The sequence below is a fragment of the Schistocerca serialis genome, chromosome 1 (assembly GCF_023864345.2).
Source record: "Schistocerca serialis cubense isolate TAMUIC-IGC-003099 chromosome 1, iqSchSeri2.2, whole genome shotgun sequence".
Lineage (NCBI taxonomy): Eukaryota > Metazoa > Arthropoda > Insecta > Orthoptera > Acrididae > Schistocerca > Schistocerca serialis.
In genome coordinates this window covers 1,095,629,177-1,095,655,238 of record NC_064638.1, presented here as the reverse complement: position 1 = coordinate 1,095,655,238, position 26,062 = coordinate 1,095,629,177, and the positions used below count along the sequence as shown (strand labels likewise).

The following is a 26,062-nucleotide window of genomic DNA, read 5'->3' as shown; positions in this document are numbered from 1 at the left end:
GAGTGCAGATTCCATTGGCGTTCCACTTGCACACAGTTAGTCCAAATCTAGCTGCCATATTGGGTGTTAGAGGTTGGCTTTGGAATGGCCTGTAAGGCAACTTGAACTGCAGCAGAAATCTATTGTGTGCTGCTGGGGCGCAGCAATGGTCGAAGTGGGTGGAGCTGGACGATGGGGAATGAACTGAGCATGCCTGTGGTGGTGGGGGTTGGTTCTCTATATACCTGCAAGGAGGGCATTGGCCTTAGAAGATGGGGCAGTGTTGGTGTTGGTTGCTGCGACATTTGTGTTTCTTCTGCCAGCTGCAATAGCAGCATAGGTGAGACTCTGGTTTGTGGTTGCCTTTTCTCTGGTCCTGTAGGCTTTGATGACTTCACAACTGAGGTAACTGCCAGGGTGAGATCTGTTGCATCGGACACATGTGGGGGGATTGTCTTTATCCTTGGGGCATTCTTTGGAGGTATGTTCTTCGCTGCATTTCACAGATGGTGGGGCCACATTTGCCCCAAGGTTCCTCAATTGTGACGTCCATGTTCGCTATGGTCTTCAGTGTCAGCAATTTTCGATTGTCTGGTGTATTGGTAAGCACTACCATAAAGATGAGGAGTGCCTTTGTGTGTTTTAGGCGATTGTACTCTGGAGATTGACCTGGGGACAATTCCAATGGCTTCGAGTTATTCCCTCAGATCATCGCACAAGAAACTGAAGGGGAACCCTCAGATGCCTTTATTTATGGGTTTGTCAGGCGAATAGGTGTAGAATCCCCATAGCCTTTTTGAGATTTCCTCTGTGACTTTCATGAAATCTGCAGTAGTTCTGGTCTGAAGCTTGTAAAGATCTTTACCAGCTGTTCTGAAAGTGAAAGGGTTACTGGGAAGGCCCTTGATAGTTTGCAAGAGGATTTTGTACGCCTCCTTGAATTCTATGATCATGGGAGGAGGTTTCTGTGACTTTGTAGTAATGTGGGCAGTGGTGTCATTTTGGTCGGTTGGGTCGGCATCCACCGCCGTGAAAGAGTTATTTGTTGATATCGGAGCAGTGCTCATGATCTTGTGGGCAGGAACTGTCTGGATGGCTGAGATGAATCCCTCCTCATCTGGAATTGGGCGGGACTTTTTGTGTCGATTTTAGATAGCTGACGAGTTCAGAGTTGTCTCGTTCGTCTTTTTCCTCCTGGCAGGCCCAGGACGTTCTTCTGTTGGCTTGGAACACATGGTAGCAGTTGGCATTAAGCCAGTGAGAAGCTTCACGCTTTCATTTGGATCCATTGTGGCATTGAGGGACGTTGAAATGCCTGCCTGATGCAGGTCAGTGACTCTCGTGGCGTTGCGTTCTTGCTTCTTCTCTGCAGCCTCGGACGAGTGAGATGCAATTCATGCATCATCCATAACGCCAATGGAAGTGTCAAAGTTCGGGCATAGAAGAAGGAAAGCTAGCCTTGGCCTCTGCAAGCGCGGGCTTGACCCATGTGAAGGAGGCCCTGGCTTTTCGAAGTCCCCATCTATCAGGTGCGCAGTGTTTTATTCCTGAATAAAGCACTACGCAACCAAAAGAGTGCTGAAACGTGGCAAAGTTGCTTGCTGCGGGCTGTGCAGAGCAGAATGGCGCGTGCGTGTGGCGGCCCTCGAACAGTGGCAGGTGTCGGCGTTGACCGGCCCCACGCAGTCTCACCCCCCCCCCCCCTCCCCAGCGGCCTAGCACTGATAGGAGGGGTGGGAAGGGACAGCCACCGTGCGCCACTTGACCAGCTATATAAAGAGAACGACCCCGGGCTATCGACTTCGCCAGAAGATAATGAGAATGACACCCATCGAAACATTGCGGATATTCGACGCAGCTACCCGGATAGAAGCCCGAGAAGATTTCATCAGCTGACTCATAAAGTTTTGAAATTATATGTAAAGTTCATTGGAAATTGCTATGGATTCTCATTCTCAACTACTGAATGAATAGTCTAAGTATTTGCACACCATTATTTATACTGCCTCAAGACAAACACACAGCTTCCAGTTGTACTACTTGCCTTATTGTGTCAAACTCTAAATATACAATTACACCTATCAATGAAGATAATAAACCAGAGCCATTTGTAGATGACTAAAATTATACTTCTTTAATCGTGAGTAATTTTGTGAAAGAAAACAATGATATTTATTGGGTTTACATAGTAGTAACTGGTAACAATAGTAAAACTTATCAGATACCCACTATTTATAATATGTTTACAAGAATGATAGTGTTTCAGCTACAATGACAAGATGTATCACAAGGTTAATACAAAAATTCTTGCCTTAAATCCCATAATATCTGACACAACTTAAAATTTATATCACACCACACAACAGTACCACAAATATTACTTACTGCATATCTCTTGCTTCAAAAAATTAATAACACTTTAATTTATGTTTCTCTGACATACAAAAATGAACACCACTAAGACAAAATGTCATTCACTTATACATTTAAATCAAATGGATCTCCCCAATATTTATATTTGTTACCTACTTCTCACACATACAAAATAACTATGGCCCTTAGGAGCAACAATGGTCTTCACTCCGAGACATCATTAGTGTAATCAGAATCAAGTATGTTGCTTCATTTATGAAGTGTCCAAGACAATTAATGGCCTCTGTACCTTCACAGAACAGCTCCAGTGTGCAAGTGCTCCATCTGCTGCTACTTCTTCTATGTGTATTATTGTCTTACCATCACAGCTAACGTTTTTAAAGTAGGGACTCTTTCCAGCTCTGATACAAACTGTCAGATTCCTGCATACAGCACTGTAAGATAGACACAATTATAAATTAACAAATGACAAATGATTAGCTCCTGTTTAAGTGTTACATTCAATTGTTAATTTCATACCACTACAGGCTGACCATTTACACAACTGGCTTTGACATTAATCTTAACCTTTATATTTTTATTTTTTAAACTACATTTTACTCAATGTACAATCACAGACACACAAATACATGCACTAATACCTATCAAATCACACATGCAAAAGTTTACTTTAAGTTTGCAGTATTTTTTATCTGTTAGGCTCTTTATATCACTAGGGTAAGTGGTTAAAATTTTTTATGATGAAATACTTCACTCATTTCTATGCCACATGAAAGCTAAATGACAGACTCGTGTCATTTCTCTTTCTACTATTACACGTATTATTGCTACTGACATATAACTGAATGTTCATTACAAACTGTATATGAGAGTAAATGTACTGTGAAGTTGCAGTTAGAAGGCCTAACTATTTAAAGAATGAAATACCAGACGTTCTAAGGTCCAAACAAAATATTACCCCGTTAAAAAATTCTGTGAAATAAACACTCTCTCACTAAATGGAGAGTTACCCAACAAATGATGCTATAAGTATCAGTGAGCAACAAAATTAAGACACCATTTTGCATTTTCATCTCCAAAGTGTCCTCTTACTGATAATGCAAAAGTTGATTGACTTCGGTATTCAACAAGAACTTTAACCTGATTTCTAGAGGAGGTTCTTAGAAATATCAACATGCAAGATTTTATAAAATTCTGTTTCATTTATAGATTTTCTGATGTGTCATAGTAATTTGCAAGAAAACTATTTCAGCTTCTTATCAACATGATTGCACATAATTTATATGCAGTAAGAACAAGAGTGGACCTAATGATTTATCAATCTATGTGGTACATCTTGTAACACCACAGTTCGTTTTTACCATGGAGATCACTGACTGACTAACCACGAGACTGATTGAATAAAATTTACTGGTTGATTTTTAGTTTGATTTTTTCCTCAAGGGAAGCCATCTGACACCGATGTACCATTACTTAATTTAATACTGACATGGCTTTAATGACTTTTTGACTGAGTGCGAATAATTTAATTACCTACATTCAGGTAATGAGATTGTTGAAATCACACACTCAAAACAACATGCAAAAAATGTCTTTCATCATTATAAATCTGGTAAGTACAAGATATACCATGCTATAAACTATTTAAGCTATTTAATTAATCAAATAATCTTACCAAAATGTTAATTAAATTATTTTTACCCTCATTAGCCTATCTGATTATAAATTAATTCTGATTAAGCACTGCAAGTTGCCAGAAAAGCTTAAAAAGCCTAAAAAATTTAAAGCAGAGGTATAAAGTTACATAAACATTGTTTGCACTTTTTATAGTAGGAGTACAATGTTACATGAACTTTGCTTACACTTGTCATGAGTGCCATTCTCAAATATATTTATGCATTTATATGTATCATAACTATGTACACATTTGTATCTATTTATGTGAATGTAGGCTTTCCTGGTGTATACTGCTGATGAAATCTTCTCAGGCTTCCATCCGGGTAGCAGTGTCGAAAATCCGTGATGTTTCGATGAGTGTCATTCTCACCATCTTCTGGTGAAGTGTCGATGGACTGCAGTTGTCCTCTATATAAAGCTTGTCAGTGTCACGCGGTGGCCATCCTTCCCCACCCATCCTACCGGCGCAGGGGAGGGAGGGGGCGGGAGGGGGGGGGAGGGGGGAGGGGGGGGAGCCACGCAGGTCTGGGCAACACCGGGCGCCTGCTGCATTAGTCTACCTTAGAATCACGTAGCGTTAGCAGCTGAGCACGGTCCCGGCGTATAGCTGCTAATGCAGGGTTACACGCTGAACTTAAATGGTAGCCCTCATCCCTGTTGACGAGATTGTCACATAATCTTATTTTGACTGATTCCTTGATGACACTCCCCCAGAGGCCACTGGCTTGGCAAAGCATTTTCATTTCTTCAAGTTGGAAGGTGCGTCCCTCATCGAAACTGTGTTCTGACACAGCCGATTTGTCCTTGTGCCCCAGCCGCATGCATCTAATGTGTTCCTGGCAGCGTTGCGAGGTGCGGTGTTGTGTTTGACCAATGTACTGGAGCCCACACTTGCACGGTATACTATATAGACTGCGAACTTGTAGCTGCAATTTGTCCTTCACTTTCGTTTTTGGAGGTGGTCGAAAAATTGCTTTGATGTTGTTTTTCCCCATTATTCTCGCAATTTTGGCTTTCGGGGGCCCAATGTAGGGGGTAAGGGCGAGTTTCTTTTCCTCTTCCTCTTCTTTGTGGATGGCTGTGTCACTCTTTTTCTTCCTCAATGCACGTCTAATATGTGCTTTGCTGTAAACATTCTGACGAAACACATCCTTAAAGTGCTGCAGCTCAGCTGGAAGGCTGATTTTGTCACAGAGCTCTTGCTCTGTGAACCAGCATCGTTAGAAAGGTGTGCCGCTGCACTGGGTGATGGCAGCTTGAAGCATGGAGATATAGGTCCATGTGGGTCTTATTTCTGTACACTGCATGTCCTAGCATGCCGTCTGCTTTTCTCCTTATAAGGATATCCAAAAATGGAAGACATCCATCTTGTTATAACTCCATTATGAACTGCATGTTTTTGTGAATGCTGTTCAGGTGTTCATGGAATTCATTCAGGGCTTCTCTTCCATGTTCCCACACAATGAATGTGTCATCAACATAACAGAAGAAGTGTTTAGGTTTAAGACGTGCCGTTTCTATTGCCAACTTCTCAAAGTGCTCCATATAGAGATTGGCAATCCCTGGAGCAAGTGGTGAACCCATGGTTACCTCATCAACCTGTTCATAAAATTCTCCTTCGTATTTGAAATAGGTTGTGGTGAGCACATGTTCAAATAATTTTGCTATCTTGGGCTCGAAATGATCTGCCAAGAGTACCAAGGCAACCTGAAGTGGTACATATGTAAGGAGGGATGTTACATCAAAGCTCACAATTAGATTTTCTTTCTGCAGCCGCATATGCTTCAGCGAGGTTACGAATTTGACTGAATTCTTCACCTGATGACTCCAGTGGCCCACTACAGGTTTTAGGAGCAAGGTCAGATGCTTGGCTACTCCGTATGTAGTTGCATTAATGTTTCTCACTATAGGGTGAAGAGGCACCCCATCCTTGTGAACCTTGCGCAGTCCATATAGCCGTGGAGGTGCTGGGACCCTGGGGATAGAGTCATCTCACATCTTCTTTAGTTAGATCCGATCAGTGTCCTCGTTATCTTCGGCGTTGGATCTTTCTTCAGCTTCTTGTAGGCTGAATCCTGCAGCAAAGTATTTATATACTGGTGACAATCGTCAGCAGGCAATAGAACTGTAGCATTTCGTTTGTCAGCAGAAAGGGCTATGAAGTTTTCATCATCTCTTAGTGCTTTCTGTTCTGTTAACATCATACTCGGTTTCGGAAGTCTGGATTTATCAATTACTCTGCATGTTTCATGCCCGATTTCTTCCGCTCTCTCTGTGGGCAGGCCACAGATAGCTTCTTCCACGCCAACGATAATGTCCTGTTTTGGTATTGTCTTCAGAATAGGAGTGAAATTCCACCCTTTGGACAGGGACGAGGTTGTAGCAGCATCAATTTCTTTCTGTGTCAGGTTGATAATTGTTCTGCATTCATTGATACCCTGTGTCCTGCTCAGAGCTCCCGACAGCCTCTTGAATTTTCCGTGTTGTCTTGCATTAGCTTACTGGCTTTTTACATTGCTGTCAGAAAATGAGCTGCAATCTACCCATTCCCAGACATATTTTGATAGAGTACCAGCAAGAAGTAAGTGGCAGGCGAGTAGGGTCCTTGCATTCTTCCAATTTTCTTCGTGTGAAGTGAATGCGTTCTCTAACGATTGCCTCACTCGCTCGTCGCAAAATCTGGTCCACCTTCTTTGATGTAATTGGATGCTGCAATTCCACAAAATGTGGTACGACGCCCTTATCTCAACACCGTTGGAGAAAGGACAGTGTGTTGAGTAGCTTAGCCTTCCCGATACATTGTTTCTGCAGCTGTCTGAATCTGCAGAGCACTTTCTCAATGTAGAGGTGCTTCATATGTGAATGTAGGCTTTCCCGGTATATACTGCTGATGAAATCTTCACGGGCTTCCATCCAGGTAGATGCATCGAAAATTTGCGACGTTTCAATGAGTGTCATTCTATCATCTTCTGTCGAAGTGTCAATGGACCGTGGCCATCTCCTATACATAGTTGGTCAGCGGCACGCGGCAGCCGTCCCTCCCCACCCCTCCTACCAGCGCAGGGCCGGTGGTGGTGGTGGGGGGAAGCCACGCATGGCCGGGCGATGCCGGCCACCTGCCGCGGTAGTCTAGCTTAGAATTGTGGAGCATTAGCAACTGAGCATGGTCCCAGCATATAGCTGCTATTGCAGAGTTACACACTGAACATAAATGGTAGCCCTCATCTCTGTTGATGAGATTGTCGTATAACCTTATTTCGAATGATTCCTTGATGACGCTCTCCCAGAAGCCACTGGCTCGGCAAAGCATTTTCGTTTCTTCAAATTGGAAGGTGTGTCCCTCATCAAAGCTGTGTTCTGCCACAGCTGATTTGTCCTTGTGCCCCAGCAGCACGCACCCAATGTGTTCCTGGCAGCGTTGCGAGATGCAGTGTTGTGTTTGACCAATGTGTTGGAGCCCACACTCGCACGGTGTACTACATATACCAGTAACTTCAAGCTGCAATTTTTGTCCTTCACCGAGCCCAGTAACTCTTTCATTTTTGGAGGTGGTCATAAAATTGCTTTGATGTTGTTTTTCCCCCATTATTCTTGCAATTTTGGCTGACAGGGGGCCAATGTAGGGGATAAAGGCGAGTTTCTTTTCCTCTTCCACTTCTTTGTGGATGGCTGTGTCACTCTGTTTCTTCTTCAATGCACGTCTAATGTGTGCTTCGCTGTAACCATTCTGACAAAACACATTAGTCAACTAGATAACTTTCATTAGTTCACTTAACTATTGTTACATAGTCAAATATCAGTTCCTATTTGCAGGGGTTACAAGAGAGATCAGGTCATGAGAATATAACTGCAGAGAACTCAACTTAAGTAGCTGATGTGTTTCTGGATAAGGGCAACACATGTACATCGGTTTTGTTTTGCTTAATACTGCCAGGAATTGATTTTCATAGCCACTGCAGCAGTGTGTTAGCAGATCAGTGGACAACATAGGTAAATTACATCATAAGCAATCTTTCTGCAGTGGCAAAAATGAATGAGTGTAAGAGCATGAAGCTAGTACAACAATGGCACAAATGGATGTTTAGGAGTAAAAAGTTACCTCTGGAATGGGATACTGTGTTGGATCCTTAGCTGCTTGCCGATAGTATATATCGGTCATGGTACTACAGGAACAGTTTCCATTAACCCACACTCCTTCTTGCAACTGTCCACTGTCCAAATGATAGTATCGACCACATCCATTCTTAAGACCACATTTCCATTCTCCTTCATAGCGATTTCCATTGGCTTGAACACACACATATTTTTTAATGAGTACAATATTTCACCATTTCTCTTCAATGAAAAAAAAAATGCAATATAAAAGTAACTCAGTTTATATTTTTATTATTTATAACAACTGTGATTTAACAATAACCTAGATTACAAATTTTTGTGTGTGCTCTTCAAGTAGTGGTTCCAGTATATTGCTGAATGGTGTTATGAGAAAGAGTTGCTTGCTGCCACTGGAAACTCTGCATATGTATACACACATGTTGAGCTCACATACAGTATGCAAGTGTGTATGTGCACACACATGCATATTTAGTACTATTAACTGTGATGTCACCTGGCCTTCCCACCTTCCACTACCAACCCCTTATTCATAATGTCTCTTCCGCACTCGCCAAACAAGGTGATGCTCTAGTACAATGCTGGACTTGCATTCGGGAAGATGGCAGTTCAAATCCCCATCTGGACACACAGACTTAAGTTTTCCATAATTTCTCTATATGGTTTATAAAGTAAGTGGACAGATGGTTTCCTTCCACAATCTGAGTTTGAGTTCAGCCTCTAATGTCTGTGTTGCTGACAGCACATTAAACTGTCAGCTTCTTTCTTTACCTTCATGCAGCCCACTTGGTTTATAAGATTTCCAGTATGAACAAAATTATGGAAAGAAAAGATTGCTACACACCATATACAGACCTTAAGTCACAGATAGGCACATTGAAAAGACTGCTATACACTTAAGCTTTCAGCCATAGGGCCTTTTTAAGAAGTAGAAAGCACACACACACACACACCTCACAAACATATGACCACTGTCTCCAGACTGGACGGCAGTGCACTTGATGGGAGCAGCAATCTAGCTCGGGTGGTGGGGTTAAGGACGAGGCATAGGGTGGGGAGGGGGTGGGATAGCAGGGTAGTGGTGGGGGAAGGTGTAGTGCTGCTTGCAGGAGAGTGCAGATACATGGTGGGGACAGGGTAGGGCTGTTAGGTGCAATCGGCAGGTTTTGGAGGGGGGGGGGGGGGGCAGGAGAGGGGAGCAGAAATGGAGAGAAGCAGGGAAGGGGAAATCGCTACCAGGTGCATTCACCAAACAGATTGCTGTGTAGTTCTGGAGTGCGTAATAAAACAGGTTATCCTGTGGTAAGTGTATTAACCAATCTTGGATCATATGAAATGATTGATTCCCAAGTTGAAGACTCAAAACCCAGAAATCCACTGCCATATAGCTATATGAAAATGTATAAACATCAACATATGGAAACACTTAATGTAATTACAATGATGATTATGGACTTCTTAAAAAGATAAGCAATGATAAACAATTATTTGTACTTCATTTTTGAAATGTATGTTTCAAAGATGATTTTGCACAAACAGGTTGATATATGATAATATTTTTTTTGTTATGTGTTGTTAGAGGTAAATCTTTGTCTTTGAGTAGTTAATAGTATGTTTCTGAAGTGCGAAGAGGGACTACAAGTTATGTGTGTTATGTTAGCATCGTGGTTGATGTTGATTTGTATTGTAAAGTCAAATGACTGAAAATATGTGTGTTCAACACCAGTTGTGTTCACATTATTTAACAAAATGAAGCCGAGTATCCTCTGGACCAGTATAAAAAGTTACATTTCAGAATGGACTACAAGCCTACAACTTATAACAAACAACAAGAATAAAAGGGGAATATAATGAAAATTGTTTATTCAGATTCTACCATTGCTACCTCTCCCTGCAGTGTGTCACTATCTCAGCATGCCAAATGCTTTGAAAATGTAACCAGCTGCCCAAATTATTAATTTACTTCAAAATTAATAAACCAACTTTGGGCTACAAGAGGGTGGTGACAGAATATGGGGGCTCACCCACCATTTTCTGAAAGTGAAATGTGAATACTGTGTTGGGCTATTTTTCTTGTTGTTGCACACTAAAAGTGTGTGTGTGTGTGTGTGTGTGTGTGTGTGTGTGTGTGTGTGTGTGTGTGTGTGTACATTTTTTTTTTTTGTGTGAAAATTTTATGTGAACGATTGGAAAAATACGAACCACAGCTATGAAACAGCGACAACAGTACCAAAAGGAGCTCGCAAACAAGGAGAAGAAAAGTTTGAAAAATAAAAAGTTAGGTGAACAATTAACAACATCGACCTCCAACAACAAAGTTAAGTACTGAAACAGTGGGGAGTAACAAAGATATGGGAAACTTAGGTAATGTTGTGAAAAAAGAACAGAAAAACTTTATGGATGAAGCAGTAGAACAGAAAAAAGATGCTGATAAATCAAGTAAATTAGTAAAACAAATGATAATAATGACATAAGTTCCATGTTGGCATTCTTAATAAAAATGAGCAATGGTAATAAGGATCAGTTTATAAAACTGAGTAATGACCAGTTTGTAAAAATTAATGAGCAACTTGAAAATCCTAAACAAGAAAAGTAAGAAAGAGTTCACAGAATTTTGTCATTCCATAGGAGTGTTATTTGATTGTATACGTAAAAATACAGCTCAACTGAACAATATCAATCAAAAAATTGATAGATTAGATGTTCAAGTAAGAGTCTGTTGAGACTAAAACGAAAGAAATTGAACTTAAATTTAACACTGAAGTCAAAAATGTCAAAATGAGATCACTGAAGACAGGAGAACAAGAAAACAAAACTGCTTTTGAAAAAGTGCATGAGGAAATAAGTACTGTTGACAAAAATGTAAATGGTTGAATATCGACTTTAGGAACTAATGTTGATACCACATTGGCATTTGCAGAAAGCAGTTTTGTTAAACAGGTGAAGACAGTAGACAGCAAATTCACAGAAAATGTATTATTAAGTAACAACAAAACCAGTGCCCTAGAAAGCAGTGTCCCTGTTCTGTGCAAAAAGGTTGAACAATTGTCCAATGATGTAGTTAATAGAAATCTTATAAATGATGCTGGTATCATGCTTTGCAACACTCCCGTAAAGAATTTCTCAGTTGAAGGTAGTTTCCATCACGTAGATTTTCTGCAGCACTGCAGGGATAATTTTGTGTCTAATATGACTGATATTATGAAAATCAAGTTTGTTAAGAAGTTTCTGGAAGGTGAAGCATTAAACTGGGCTAATCAGTGTACTAATTGAGATATGCTCACTATTTTTATATACTGTATTTAGCATATTTTGTGACAGTACCTTTTCCGTGAAATGTTTACAAGATGATATTTGTCTCTCTTTGTTGGCTTCAGTCGCCTAGTGAAAGTATGATTCCACAATGCAGTTTCGTCGGATGCAGAAATGACCTGGTTCAATGCGTTTGCCTCATTTTTGGTGTTTCAAATACCATTTCTTTGAATGTGGTTTCTTCTTGATGTTTATATAAAAGAAAGTAGTAACATAATTCACTTTTCCTGTTCATTAGCAAATATTTATAACGGCGACCTGCACATTGTTCCAATGTCACACACACCGAGAGTTCACTGCTGACTGACTACGGTCAAAGACGGCTCCAGCGTCAAAGACATTTTACACAACACACAACCTTCCACTTGTAACCAGTCTCTTTGATATTCTTCATCACATCTACTAATATTAATCAATATGCTGTCACTCTCAAAAATATAAGTAAATTAGCATAAAATAAGGCAAATTACAATTCACAAAAAGAATATTCTGACAAAAATATAAGAAAACATTTATAACTTCCCTCATTAGATTTGGTATCGACAAATCTGGTAGAAAATAACACATCTCCCAGAGCCATTACATAATGATGGCATAACCTATGAAGATTCTGGGAAAGGATTTTTAGATACACTTTGGACAGTGACTGAACATTAGAATGAAAAGTGAATTTCTCAATGGACCAACTTACAGTGAAGGGCATATTAGCATGAAACAGTTTTGGAAAAATTAAGGTTATCAAATTAGCATATTTAAATATAACTCTTTAAATATAACTCATTCTATGCAGGCAAGTTAACTTTAAGTGTGAAAATTTATTTCCTGTCATTTGACTAATTCAGTTATTTTTTTGAAGACTATAATATACAGGGGGTACATAAAGTCCAGAAACACTTTCAATTATTTATTGCACAAGAACTAAACATTGTACAGATGTCATACCTATAGTATTTTGAAGAGAAATTATGAAAGCTTTTCTCTCTCTCTCTCTCTCTCTCTCTCTCTCTCTCTCTCTCTCTCTCTCTCTCTCTCTCCCCCCCCCCCTTTGTTTTGTTACAAACATTCGATATGCAAGTGACCCGGCAGATGTCAATATGTAGTCGAATTCTTGCCATGCCCATCCCAGCATCGCATCGTCGACTGTGGCAGTCACTTCCCGTATTGTCTCCCAGACCTCTGCTACATCATGTGGTAGAGGTGGTACATACACCAGATCTTTAATGTGTCCCCACAGAAGAAAGTTACATGGAATGAGATCCAGTGATGGGGGAAGCCATTTCATGAAACAGCTGTCCCCTTCTGTAGTGTTCAGGTACCCATGAACTTCACGATGAAAGATGAACAGAGAGTTCATGGGATGCACGATGCACTGATTTCTTTGGACTCTTTACGAATGTCCCTCGTACGTGCTCCACATTCACTTCACTCACACTGGGACGTTCACTTCTCTTTGCCGGGCACAAGCAACCTGTTGTAACGAATTTATTGTGGCAGTGGTAAATGGCCTTCCTTGTTGGTGGATTCTTACCATACTTGGCTCTAAACATCCACCGAACAGCTGTAGCACACTTGTTTTTGTCGAATTCCAACACACAGAAAGCTTGCTCCGCACCTGAACTCACCATGTTTGCGACTAGCGATGACTGTCGGCAAATTACCAAACTACACTGTGACAGTATACATGAAAAAAAAACTTTCAGGGCTTCTCTTCAAAATGACATATGTATTATATCTATACAATGTTTGGTTCTTGTGTAATAAATAATTGAAAGTGTTCCTGGACTTTATGTACACCCTGTATATGATTTACCTGTTCAACCAATCATCTGCTCACAGTGATAAAAAGTGTTCTTTGACAGCAGTAGCTAGTTTGAAACCTTTATAGGCATGAAAACAATGCAACAATTGCTGAAATTCATTGTTGAAAATAGCTGACATGCAACAATTACTCTATTTGGCCTTAGTTGCTCTTTGTCTTTGTGTGGGACAGGTCATATCTGCTTGTGGTGTGACCCTATCATTCCACTCGTATAAAGTACGTTTTAAGTGAATTAGTGCTCAGTTAATTTCAATGGAAAGTGTAAATTCAAGCATTGGAAAATTACTAAAAACACCATGTCATTTGGCAACCTATACCTTAGTAAAACTCTACAAAAAATAGAAGAGCTGAGTGAAGGCCAATGAGATTTAATACTGCTACAATGTAATATATGCTTTCCACAACATCAAGAAAGTGCTACTATGTGTGGACATCACAGATATTATTACTTAAAAGTTTCTGAAAGTCATCAAAGAACTTGTTGTGATCTTTCCAAAAAACACAGACAAACAGTTAAAAAGAGGTTGGTTTGATTGTCTTTGTCTAAAAGATTAAGTGCTAAAAAAAAATCTATGTAAAAGCAGGGTGAAAAACTGTGCACAACATGTCATAAGATTTGTGAACAGAAAACTGACATCAGTGATAGAAATGAAAGTATTGCAGATGATCTGGAAGTAATACTTCATGAATCAGTAGTAAAAAGTCAAAGTACTGAGGATTCAATTAAAACTTTACATGATTTGGGGTTCTCTCCCTTAAAACTTCACTCTATTTTAAATCACAGCAAGGTTTCATATGATAAAAAGAAGCTTGAAAAAGTGAAACATGTTTTGGAAAGCAAAGTGTGCCGGGCATTAGATTGTGGTATTGAAAATTTTTACCATAGAGAAGAAAAATTTGATGATGAAATTGTTAAGAAAGCCAAAGATTTTGATGCCATGATATTGTTAATAAAAGAGAAAGTGGCTAGTCTAAGAATACCTGAAAAAATTCAAATTTTAACTTTAGCTCCACCCTCTTGGTCAAAAGAAAACATAATGTCAGAACTGAATGTTATTGAATATGTAGTTCGACAAGTGAGGAAACTGAAAACAGGAAAGGGTATTTTATTGAAAATGGGAAAGGGTATTTTATCAATTCTTAAACCAAAAAGAGGGAATGATGAATATATCCGAATGTTAGCAGGAGCAAAAGACAAAGTTAGTGAGTCCGCAGCTCGTGGTCGTGCGGTAGCATTCTCCCTTCCCACCCCCGGGTTCCTGGGTTCGATTCCCGGTGGGGTCAGGGATTTTCTCTGCCTCGTGATGACTGGGTGTTGTGTGATGTCCTTAGGTTAGTTAGGTTTAAGTAATTCTAAGTTCTAGGGGACTGATGACCATAGATGTTAAGTCCCATAGTGCTCAGAGCCATTTGAACAAAGTTAGTGTGGCGCCGATGAAATCGACACCAACATCGATATGCATTCATCTTCAGACTCTAAACATTATCTTTGGCTGTTGCGCCATGTGCAGTTCAGTTCCTTGTGATCCTTGTATGTGTTAAGGTTAATAAATGAACTATTGCTAAATGGGTGTGATTACTAGTGCAACCAACCCGGTAATCCTCCTCACTAGTGACCCCGAGTTGTAACGTCTTCCGTTTTCGTCGTTTTACTGGGTCTGCGACCTCCGCATCAGTTATTTTCACATGTATTACATCGACACAGCATTCGAACAATGACTTTGGCCCAGCACCTAACGCCGGATTTTGTGATCGACATGCATCGTGTTGTGAGCGATGTACACCCGCCAGGACTGCAACACGATGCCTCCCACTCGATGATTCTGCCGATTTCGCCAGATGTTTTTGAGCCTGCAACATAAGTGAGGTTAGGAGTGCGCATGACTCCAGCTATGAAACACCTTTGTTCCCGCCACATGTGCCCTCCCTCATCAACTGTGCAGTTCTCCCTTAAGGATCTCTGTGCAGTGCGGGACCAATGCCGATTTCTGCAAATGCTTCCTCGGACAACCTACAACCACCAGGACAACGATTTGCCACACCACAAACTGTGCAGTATCATGTGGATACCTGCCATGTGGCCGGAACTGCTTCGTTCACAGGTCTACCTCCTCAGCATTCGACCACACCCGCGCCTGCCTCGGTTCAGCATCAGCACATGCCTTCCTACTTCGATACCTCGGCCTGCAACAGGAACAATAACTTGTTATCTGTTCCTGACCTCCACCTCTGTCCCACTGCTATGCCTCAGTATTTTGTGCCACAACATTCACCTTATCCGCACACCGTTTTGAGTGGAGTGACTATGAACAATGAACATTCACACATTCCGTCCCACATTCGACATCATTTCCCACACTGTGCTTCTGGACAGCCCGCACCTCCACAGCCTCCCTGCATCACAGGTGGCCCCGGCTCTGATCATACGTTGAGCTTTCTGCGGACTAACATGCGTTCTCAAAACTTTGAAATTTTTCTCACCTTTCGCCCGCACACCGGCTCCAGTCCAGCTTCTGCTACCATTCTCAGCACATTTCAGTGCCTCATCTGCATCGGTCTTACGCGACGCATCAATCTGAACACACCCTCAACGTGTTGAGCTTCCATAATTGCAATTGACACATTACGGGGTCTCACCCGCGTCGGCCATCCGTGCCGTGATGGATCGCGCTCAACCACAACGTGTCACCTTCACACTGCCACCCGAACAGCCGTCGTTGCCACATCCCCTGGAGGCAAACTCTCCTTGAATACTAGCAACAACAACTCAATTCAGGCAGTGCCCCGACGAACTCAACTCAACCTGTTCTTCCGAACATTCTACAACGCTTACCAATGCTGCCACCATTTAATCCTGACAGAGCAACAATCTGGTTCAAAATCGTGGACAAAGTGTTCGACCATTACAAACTCGACAAGTCAACCAGGTTTCTGTGCCTCATCACCCACCTGCACGAGCAGGAGGACTTGATTGCTGACCTGGTCGATGCCCCGTACTCATTTACCCAGTACACTCTAGCCAAAAAGACAGTTCTACGTCAGCTTGCACGCTCAACTGAGGCAGCAATACGGCAAGTGCTCCACGTCAAGCAACTAGGCAACAACAAACCTTCTCAGCTCTGGAGACGGCTCTCTGACACAGTTCTCCTCGCCATCTGGTCCGATAAACTATCTCCTCACATCTGCTTTGCTCTGGCTCAAAGGTCTCCTGAACATGTCGAGCAAAGAATGACAATTGCTGACAAGCTACACGATGCATCATTGCTCTATTTCGCCAGCCACTGCCTACCTGACAAGTCTCAGGTTCAGGCTCATCGCCCTGCGGCCGGGGGGAACTATGCCAGCTGTTCCACTCGGTCCGGGAAGCAGTAAACAAGCAACTGGGCCATCACCGGCTCCGCTCACAGTCACGCCCCCTCCTGCAACCGAACCTGCTGTGGCCACTGAACTTCGGCCACTGCCACTGGCAACGAACTTTCCGTAGGAAATGCAACCGCACTACCTGTACTGTACTTCCACACACGGTTTGGTGAGGCGGCATGGAACTACAGACCACCCCGCTACTTCCCAAATGCCAATCGCAGGTAGGTCCAGGTGCCACCTCCTGCGCACAACATGACAGGCACCACCCAGTGCTCCATTCTATCAGGGAACGACCGGATAATTGTGGACGACTTTACATTAAAGACATTTCGTCGGGTACCTTTTCCTAGCGGACACTGGCGCCAATGTTTCGCTGCTGCCTACATCCTTAGCGTCGTCGAACATCCACCCTCATCTTACTTCACTGCAAGCCATGAATTTAACTAAACTACAATGCTCTGGTTCAATTTCCCAAGTCGTCTCACTCTCTGCAAACTGCAAACTCGAGTGGACTTTTTTAGTGTGCGAAATTGGCAAACCTATACCAGGCATTGACTTCTTGCGACACCTCAAACTTTCACCGGACCTAGTGAAAAACACCATGTTCCACATCATCCGTCCAAGACTCACTTCCCCTCTGCTCCATCGAGCAATCCCCCCTGTGAAACATCGGTCCAGGCTCATCTCATCCGTACATGCTCGTCTCTGTCAACGACGTTACAAGAAACCACGCACAAGTGCCTTGACGAGCTTGAACACGTCGCTCACCTACGCAAGGAGAACTTCGAGCTCTCCCTCCGGCTCCACGAAACACAGCTCCAGCTCTCCGATGCAGTAAAGGAATTACAGACACTATGGCAAGGACAAAGCAAGGTAAGTGTGCCAAATCTACTTGCAATCCCAGCAATCGAGCCTCTGTGTGTTTACCTCCTGTTTCCCCTTGCAACTGTGCTATCACGACTGCCATAACGTGTAGTGACAGTTCCGCAGGGCCACACCCTCCTAACACGGCAGCATTTGACACTCGGCCGGACACAAGGGCGCATGTGCGACGAGCGTCACGTCTTCCCGAACTGACAGCTCCTACACCTCCCCTCACGGACAGCACCTCAAACTTTCCAACTTCGGCTCCTGTATGCCGCCGTGCGACCGCCACTGACAACACAAACAGTGCTCTCACGCCAAGCGTTTTGCCCGCGACCGTGTTGCCACAGGCCGTGCCCTTGGACAATGGACTCACTAACAGCTCACGAGCTCTACCGAGCTCACCCGACCACGGTGCCACTGCTTCGGGCCAGCGACCATCTTGTCGCGTTGACTCCTGGGACACTTTGCCATCTCGACTCCCGTCAGATTTGCTGAGGGGCTCCGAACACCACGACCATGCCTCACCTACCCCGCCCGCCACACATTGTAAACAAACCGCCTCCCGTGCCACCAGCAACATTTCTGTCGTCACCAATGGCGGCACGGCTCACAAGCTTCGCCTCACACCAGGTCCCCCGTTCTCCAGTAAACCACGTCGACTTTGTCCCAAGCGCCTCTCTGACCTTAAGCTCCGGCGTCATTGAACCCTCTGTCAGTAGCTGGTCTACGCCCATACATATGACACCCAAGAAAGACGGGTCCTAGTGCATGTGCGGAGACTGCCGTTGACTAAACGCACGAACAATTATGGACACCTACCCCATACCTAACATTGCCGACTTCACCAGTACCCTCGCAGGTGTGACCATGTTCTCTGTCACTGATTGCAAACGGGCCTACCACCAGATCCTCATGGCACCTGAACACATCGAGAAGACAGTAATCACCATCCTGATCAGGTTATTTCAGTTTCGATTCATGGCCTTCAGTCTGAAAAACGCAACACTCTCGTGGCAGCAGGCATCGGGACCAACCAGGACAAATTGCAGCTACATCAACTCGCTGTCACTTTTCTTGGTTTTCGGATCTCTGCCGACGGCTTTTCACCGACCCCTGAGAAAGTACAAACAGTACTAAACCTACCCAGACCTTTGTCATTCAAAGAGCTCCAGCACTTTCTGGGGACGGTTAATTATTATCTCTGACATCTACCTCGGGCTGTGGAGATTCAGGCTCCACTGACAGACGCCTTGGCAGGCACCAACACTTCTGGATCTCGGCCCGTTCCATGGACCCCTGCTATGACTGACTCTTTCACTGCCCTCAAAATTCTTCTTGCCGAGCCCTGCACCACTGCGCACCCTCATCCCAATGCGCAGCTTTTCATCACCACAGACATGAGTGATACTGCCATTGGCGCTGTCCTTAGCCAGACAATCGACACTTTGCCTCTGCAGTTCCTCTCGTGCAAGTTCACCAATGCACAACAGAAATATTCCGCATTTGACGGGGAGTTGCTCACGGTCTACGAAGCAATTAAGCATTTTAAGACTGACATTGAGGGACGCCCTTTCTATGTTTTAATGGACCACAAACCCCTGGCTGCGGCCATTACAATCCCACCAGCTGACCCGCCTCCTTGCTGCTTCAGGTACATGGACTTCATATCTCAGTTCACCACTGATGTCAGACACATAAAGGGTGCTGATAATATAGTTGCTGATTTCCTTTCACGAGTCGATGCTGTCCATTCACTGTTAGACCTCTCTGAACTGCCTAACCTCCAACCCGCTGATGAAGAAACACAAAAACTGATTTCAGACTCTACCTCTTCACTACACTTCGTCTGCACCACCTTCCCTGGCATTTCTGGTGAGATCTGGTGTGACGACAGTACGGGCACGTTACGCCCCCTCATCCCAACCACGCTCCATTGAGCTGCCTTCAATGCATTGCATAATTTAGCCCACCTCGGTGTTTGTGCATCCACCGGCCTCGTAGCGGAGCACTTTGTGTGGAGAAATGTCATCAAGGACTGCCAGCAATGGGCACGCCCCTGCATCGCGTGCCAATGCTGCAAAGTACACAAGCACATTTCGCCCCCCCTCAGTGCCTTTTCGATCCCTCCTGGGCATTTCCAGCATATTCATATTGACATTGTCGGCCCTCTCTCCCCCTCTAACAGCTTTTGTTATGTTCTCTCGTCTATCGACTGTACAACTCGCTGGGTCGAGGCTGTCCCCCTCCCCAATATTACGGCAGAAACTGTTGCTCGAGTGTTCATGGAGTCATGGGTACCGCCTTTCGGATGACCAGCTATCATCACGACTGACCAGAGCCCTGTTCAATGGGATTTATAACATTTGCGGCATCCGGCGCATCCGTACCACAGCATATCACCTGCAAAGTAACGGGCCAGTCAAGTGCTGGCACCACACTTTCAAGGCAGCTCTTCGATGCCACGACTCTCTATGGATGGAGGCCCTTCCCCTTGTGCTACTCGGCATTTGTGGGATTTATAAGGAAGACCTCAAAGGCACAATAGCCGAGTTCGTATACGGCCAGAACATTGTTCTCCCTGGCAAACGTGTGAGCCCTTCCGCATCTCTCTCTAAGTCTGACTTACCTTCCTACGTGGACCACGTCAGACGCCACGTCATCCACCTCCATATCCCTCCACCCGCCAGCCATTCCCACCCTAAGGTTCACGTCCCGAAATCTCTGGACAATTGCGAGTACATCATGCTCCTAGATGACACTGTATGTGTGATTATTGGTGCAACCAACCCGGTAATCCTCCTCATTAGCATTCAGATGAAAGTGTGTATGCAAAAAAGACTCATCCTTTGCAACTCAAGATAACTGTATTCTTGCTTTAAATGGGGAAACCAAACATTAACAATGGTCTTTCTAAATTGTGTTTGCCAAGGCTGAAGTGGTGTATTTTAGCTGGTGCTGCAGGCACTCATTCAGTGTGTGTGTGTGTGTGTGTGTGTGTGTGTGTGTGTGTGTGTGTGTGTGCGCGCGCGCGCACCACCAAAATGTAAAACTTCTTTTGGATGCAGAACACTTTCAGGTAACATAAAAAGAACTTATAAAATTTCTTTATGTGATTCTGAAAACTATGACTGCATGCTTAATCACTCTGTTTATTGCCCCAGTGATGACAAACTGTCAGAATTATTAAAACAGAAATTAGCTTACAAAGATGCTGATAATGAAATTGAGTTCAGCCAGGGTATATACACAGATCATTGGGTATAGCTGGTACAGCAGTTTGCAACTGTTGGTGAACACACAGACTCATTGGTAACAAAATTACAGGCGCTTAAACCACACTCATTTATATCTCAGTGTCAGTCAAAATCACTGAAAAAATTGACAGAAAATCTACACCCGGAAAAAGCAATTCTGTTAATGGACTTTGCCAAAAACTAAAGTTTTGTAATTCAGAATGAAATTCAGAGTTACCACTGGACGAGAAGCAGTTGCACAATCCATCCCGTGTGAGTTTATGTGGTAAATGAAGAAAGTAAATTGGTAATAGTGCATCACTGCTTTATAAGTGATGATACAGAACATGATGTAGGATTTGTAAATGTTGTCCAGAAAGAAATGGTTAAGTGGTGGCAGAGCATTATCCACAAGTGAAGAAAGTGTATTATTTCACTGATGGATGTGCTGCTCAATATAAGAATAGAAAAAGCTTTAAAATTTTGTCTGAGCAAAAAAATGATTTTTCTATTGATGCTGAACATTCCTTTTTTGCTACTAGCCATGGTAAATCTGTGTGCAATGGTTTGGGATGAACTACACTCCTGGAAATGGAAAAAAGAACACATTGACACCGATGTGTCAGACCCACCATACTTGTTCCGGACACTGCGAGAGGGCTGTACAAGCAATGATCACACGCACGGCACAGCGGACACACCAGGAACTGCGGTGTTGGCCGTCGAATGGCGCTAGCTGCGCAGCATTTGTGCACCGCCGCCGTCAGTGTCAGCCAGTTTGCCGTGGCATACGGAGCTCCATCGCAGTCTTTAACACTGGTAGCATGCCGCGACAGCGTGGACGTGAACCGTATGTGCAGTTGACGGACTTTGAGCGAGGGCGTATAGTGGGCATGCGGGAGGCCGGGTGGACGTACCGCCGAATTGCTCAACACGTGGGGCGTGAGGTCTCCACAGTACATCGATGTTGTCGCCAGTGGTCGGCGGAAGGTGCACGTGCCCGTCGACCTGGGACCGGACCGCAGCGACGCACGGATGCACGCCAAGACCGTAGGATCCTACGCAGTGCTGTAGGGGACCGCACCGCCACTTCCCAGCAAATTAGGGACACTGTTGCTCCTGGGGTATCGGCGAGGACCATTCGCAACCGTCTCCATGAAGCTGGGCTACGGTCCCGCACACCGTTAGGCCGTCTTCCGCTCACGCCCCAACATCGTGCAGCCCGCCTCCACTGGTGTCGCGACAGGCGTGAATGGAGGGACGAATGGAGACGTGTCGTCTTCAGCGATGAGAGTCGCTTCTGCCTTGGTGCCAATGATGGTCGTATGCGTGTTTGGCGCCGTGCAGGTGAGCGCCACAATCAGGACTGCATACGACCGAGGCACACAGGGCCAACACCCGGCATCGTGGTGTGGGGAGCGATCTCCTACACTGGCCGTACACCACCGGTGATCGTCGGGGGGACACTGAATAGTGCACGGTACATCCAAACCGTCATCGAACCCATCGTTCTACCATTCCTAGACCGGCAAGGGAACTTGCTGTTCCAACAGGACAATGCACATCCGCATGTATCCCGTGCCACCCAACGTGCTCTAGAAGGTGTAAGTCAACTACCCAGGCCAGCAAGATCTCCGGATCTGCCCCCCATTGAGCGTGTTTGGGACTGGATGAAGCGTCGTCTCACGCGGTCTCCACGTCCAGCACGAATGCTGGTCCAACTGAGGCGCCAGGTGGAAATGGCATGGCAAGCCGCTCCACAGGACTACATCCAGCATCTCTACGATCGTCTCCATGGGAGAATAGCAGCCTGCATTGCTGCGAAAGGTGGATATACACTGTACTAGTGCCGACATTGTGCATGCTCTGTTGCCTGTGTCTATGTGCCTGTGGTTCTGTCAGTGTGATCATGTGATGTATCTGACCTCAGGAATGTGTCAATAAAGTTTCCCCTTCCTGGGACATTGAATTCACGGTGTTCTTATTTCAATTTCCAGGAGTGTATAAAATATATATTGAGAAGAGCTAGTGGATGATGCACAAATATCAACTGGATCTGATGTTTATGATTTCTGCAAAGCTAATATTGTCAAATGTTTTTTTTTTTTCCACTTCATAGAGAAAGTCAATGCAGATTTCCTATGCAAGAACCTCGAGAATAGATTTTTACAGCCTGCAAAATACCTTGTACCAGGAATTTTCGCCATTACTAACCACTTTCTTGTGATTCTTTAGCTTCTTCTGAAAAGCCTTCCTTGATTTTTTCATTCAATGAAAATGCCCCACAATGGACATGCATTCGTCCTCAACTAATTTCTTTTGTAGCTGCAGTATATGATGACAGGTGGTAATTTGCCTTCTTCATCACGGACATTTCCGACAAAGGAGATGTTGAACTACTTTTTCTCCACACTCCTGGACCAGCAGTGTCATTCTTTTGGCCTGAGAAGAAAGACTCTTGTTTTGTGCCTTTGGAAAACATTTCATGTGCTGTTGGTGTACCTAAACCAACATCATTAGGCAGAAAGTATTACTTTAATGAAAAAGATATGATGTTAACAGAATATAATTTGTCACGGTGCATTAAAAACAGAGATGCTCTTAAGGAGTTCCATTGATAGTTTCAAGGATCTTCAATGTTGAACATGTACATTTTAAATTAACATTAATGTGGCAAGAATAATTATTGTCTAAAGATGCTAATTTGACACCCTAAATAAAGTTAACCTGTGTAATGAAAATGTTTCAATTAAATTTATACCTTTTGGTTCTGTACTTTGATGAGGCAGCCTTAATAGTGGTTGTCAGTTTACATAATATGGTTTGAATGATCTTCTGAACAATGACGTGATATATGTTAAATGAACATCCAATGTCTATCAAAACTCAGGATGCTTTTTTTTTTTTTTTTTTTTTTTTTTTTTTGCATAATATCGCAGTTTCAATTAAAATAAATCTTGTGTCAGCTATCATAAAGTGTTTTACATATTTAAAAATCATTGTTTGGGCCACAAAAGCTTAAGCACATATTTTATATTCCCCGTAAGAATAGTTATTAATTTTTTTCCAATTAAGATACATACCTTCTGTGACATCTACGGAAACATGACAGTGATATGTTGAAAATAAGATGCTTTCTGTTATTATTATTACTGTTATTATTTTTGTGTGAAGTAATACAATCCAAATGACAAACTTCAGTTGCAGCATTTACTTTTTTAAAAAATTTCCAGTTTTTCCCCTCAAACTACACAAAGTATGTGGAGAAATTTTGCACTGACTATTGCCATGCAGGAAGTAACAAGCATAACTGTGAGACCAAGCTTACAGGAGGCCATAAGTAAAAGTAATCAAACAGTTGAGATGATCATCCACTTTCCTGAAGTGAATAGGTTAATTCTCAATTATGAGAAAACTAATGCAATCCTACTTAGGAACAATATAAGAAAAACAATTGAACTGACAAATTTGCAAGAGCTAGATGTAAGAGTACTTGAAAGTGCTAAATTTTTAGGGAGCATGTATAAATGATCATACAAATTCAGTTACCAGTTGTGACAGTGACAGTAAGATGCTTAATGTTATGAATGAGGATAAATCTTTTTTACATAATATGTTGTTAAATAGTGATGCTATTGAGAAATATGAAAGCTTTAGAATCATGATAAAAAAATCGATGTTTAACTCTATATCCGGACTGATGGCATAAAAAAAAAAAAAAAAACTTTAAGGTAAGTGCTGATCTACGTGAAACAAAAGTGTACATGGATTGATGAAATTCTCAGTGACAGTGATAATGGGGTCTGTGTTAATTTAATGAAAGTGTGCCAAGGCAATGAAAATGGTAAGAACAACAGCGATTTTGTAGATTTTGGTTTTTAAGATATAGAAGATGACCTGTCATATGAGGACATAAAGATTGATACATGTACTGATGTTTGTTCTTCATTCATTGCAGTCATAACAGGATTGTGAGAAGGTATGTGTCTTGTGACAAAGGCAGCCAAATTTCAGGAGTGTCTGAATCCTTAGGTAAAAAATTAAAATATAATGAAGAGTATGTAGAATTACTTGTAATTGGAGTACAGATTAAAGGTAGAACTGGAAAACATAGTAAAGTGGTTAAAAGTCAGGGATTAATAACTTTTACAATTAAGGGACTAACTTTTATACATGGATGTTTAATAATGCAAGATCTCAGTGAGGATCTTATCCTCAGTGGGAATGGATAGTTAGTGTGAATGCAGGTTTTGATTGGGGACGGCAGAAGTTGATTATCAGTGCACCCGATGGAGATTGTATTTGTACTAATTTTATAAAGCAAACTAAATCTTATGAGGAGGATAAAATAAATAGTATACAATTTTTAAAAGACAGTGGATTTGTAGTCAAAGATATGCCAGAATTAGATACAGATGTAGCAGAATTTAAAGAACTTGTAGGCACTAAGATTTCAGAAGCAAAAGGGTTACCTGATAATCAGAAACAGGCACTGAAATTTTTGTTGTGGGAGTAAAGTGATGTGTTCAGTAATATTCCAGGTAGAGTGAGAGGATATCAGTGTACTTTACACCTAGAACTACACCAACTATTTTTCATAAAGCTATATTGTGTACCTATAGCTAAAGAGCTGCAGCTCAGGAGGAATTGCATAAGGTGGAAGTGTGTGATAATCACTGAGAGAAGTGTTAGCCTGTGTAACAACCCACTAGGCATTTGAGCAAGCATTTGTACAGAGAAACAGATCACCCTGAAAACACTAATGAGCTTTTACACATATTTAAAAACATTCAGTTTATGTCTAGTTTGGATTTAACTTCTGAATTTTATTAGGTGCCTTTACCTTCAGAATCATGTAAATAAATTGCCTTTCTTTACAGTGGTAGATGTTACCAACACTGTGTAGTACCTTTTGGTTTGAACTCATTTGTACTTGAATTACAAGGGCATTAGATTATGTACTGTAAGTGGTGTAGCAGGTAATAATAATAATAATAACAATGTCGTGTGATGAGGGCCTTCCGTCGGGTAGACTGTTCGCCTGGTGCAAGTCTTTCGATTTGACGCCACTTCGGCGACTTGAGTGTCGATGGGGAATGAAATGATGATGATTAGGACAACACAACACCGACTCCCAGAGCAGAGAAAATCTCCGGCCCAGCCGGGAATCGAACCCGGGCCCTTAAGATTGACATTCCGTCACGTTGACCAATTTTTTTTTTTTTTTTTTAATTTTTTTTTTTTTAATTTTATGTAATTTTGTTCATTGTATCTGCTCGGGGCGGACGTCAAAGGCAGCCATTTCAGTTCATCGTTGGTCTGCATC

At 42.8% G+C, this 26,062-nt stretch overlaps 1 protein-coding gene across 1 annotated transcript in view; it reads right to left on the bottom strand.

The window, feature by feature from the left end:
- Positions 1-1,127: 1,127 nt before the first annotated feature.
- LOC126455636 (MORN repeat-containing protein 3-like) overlaps positions 1,128-26,062 on the bottom strand; it is an 84,336-nt gene continuing 59,401 nt past the window's right edge. Inside the window, exons 5-6 of the mRNA XM_050091404.1 lie at positions 8,129-8,316; positions 1,128-1,352 (exon numbers count right to left, since the gene is read on the bottom strand). Coding sequence (XP_049947361.1) covers positions 1,128-1,352; positions 8,129-8,316 — 413 coding nt within the window. The remainder of the gene's footprint in view (positions 1,353-8,128; positions 8,317-26,062) is intronic.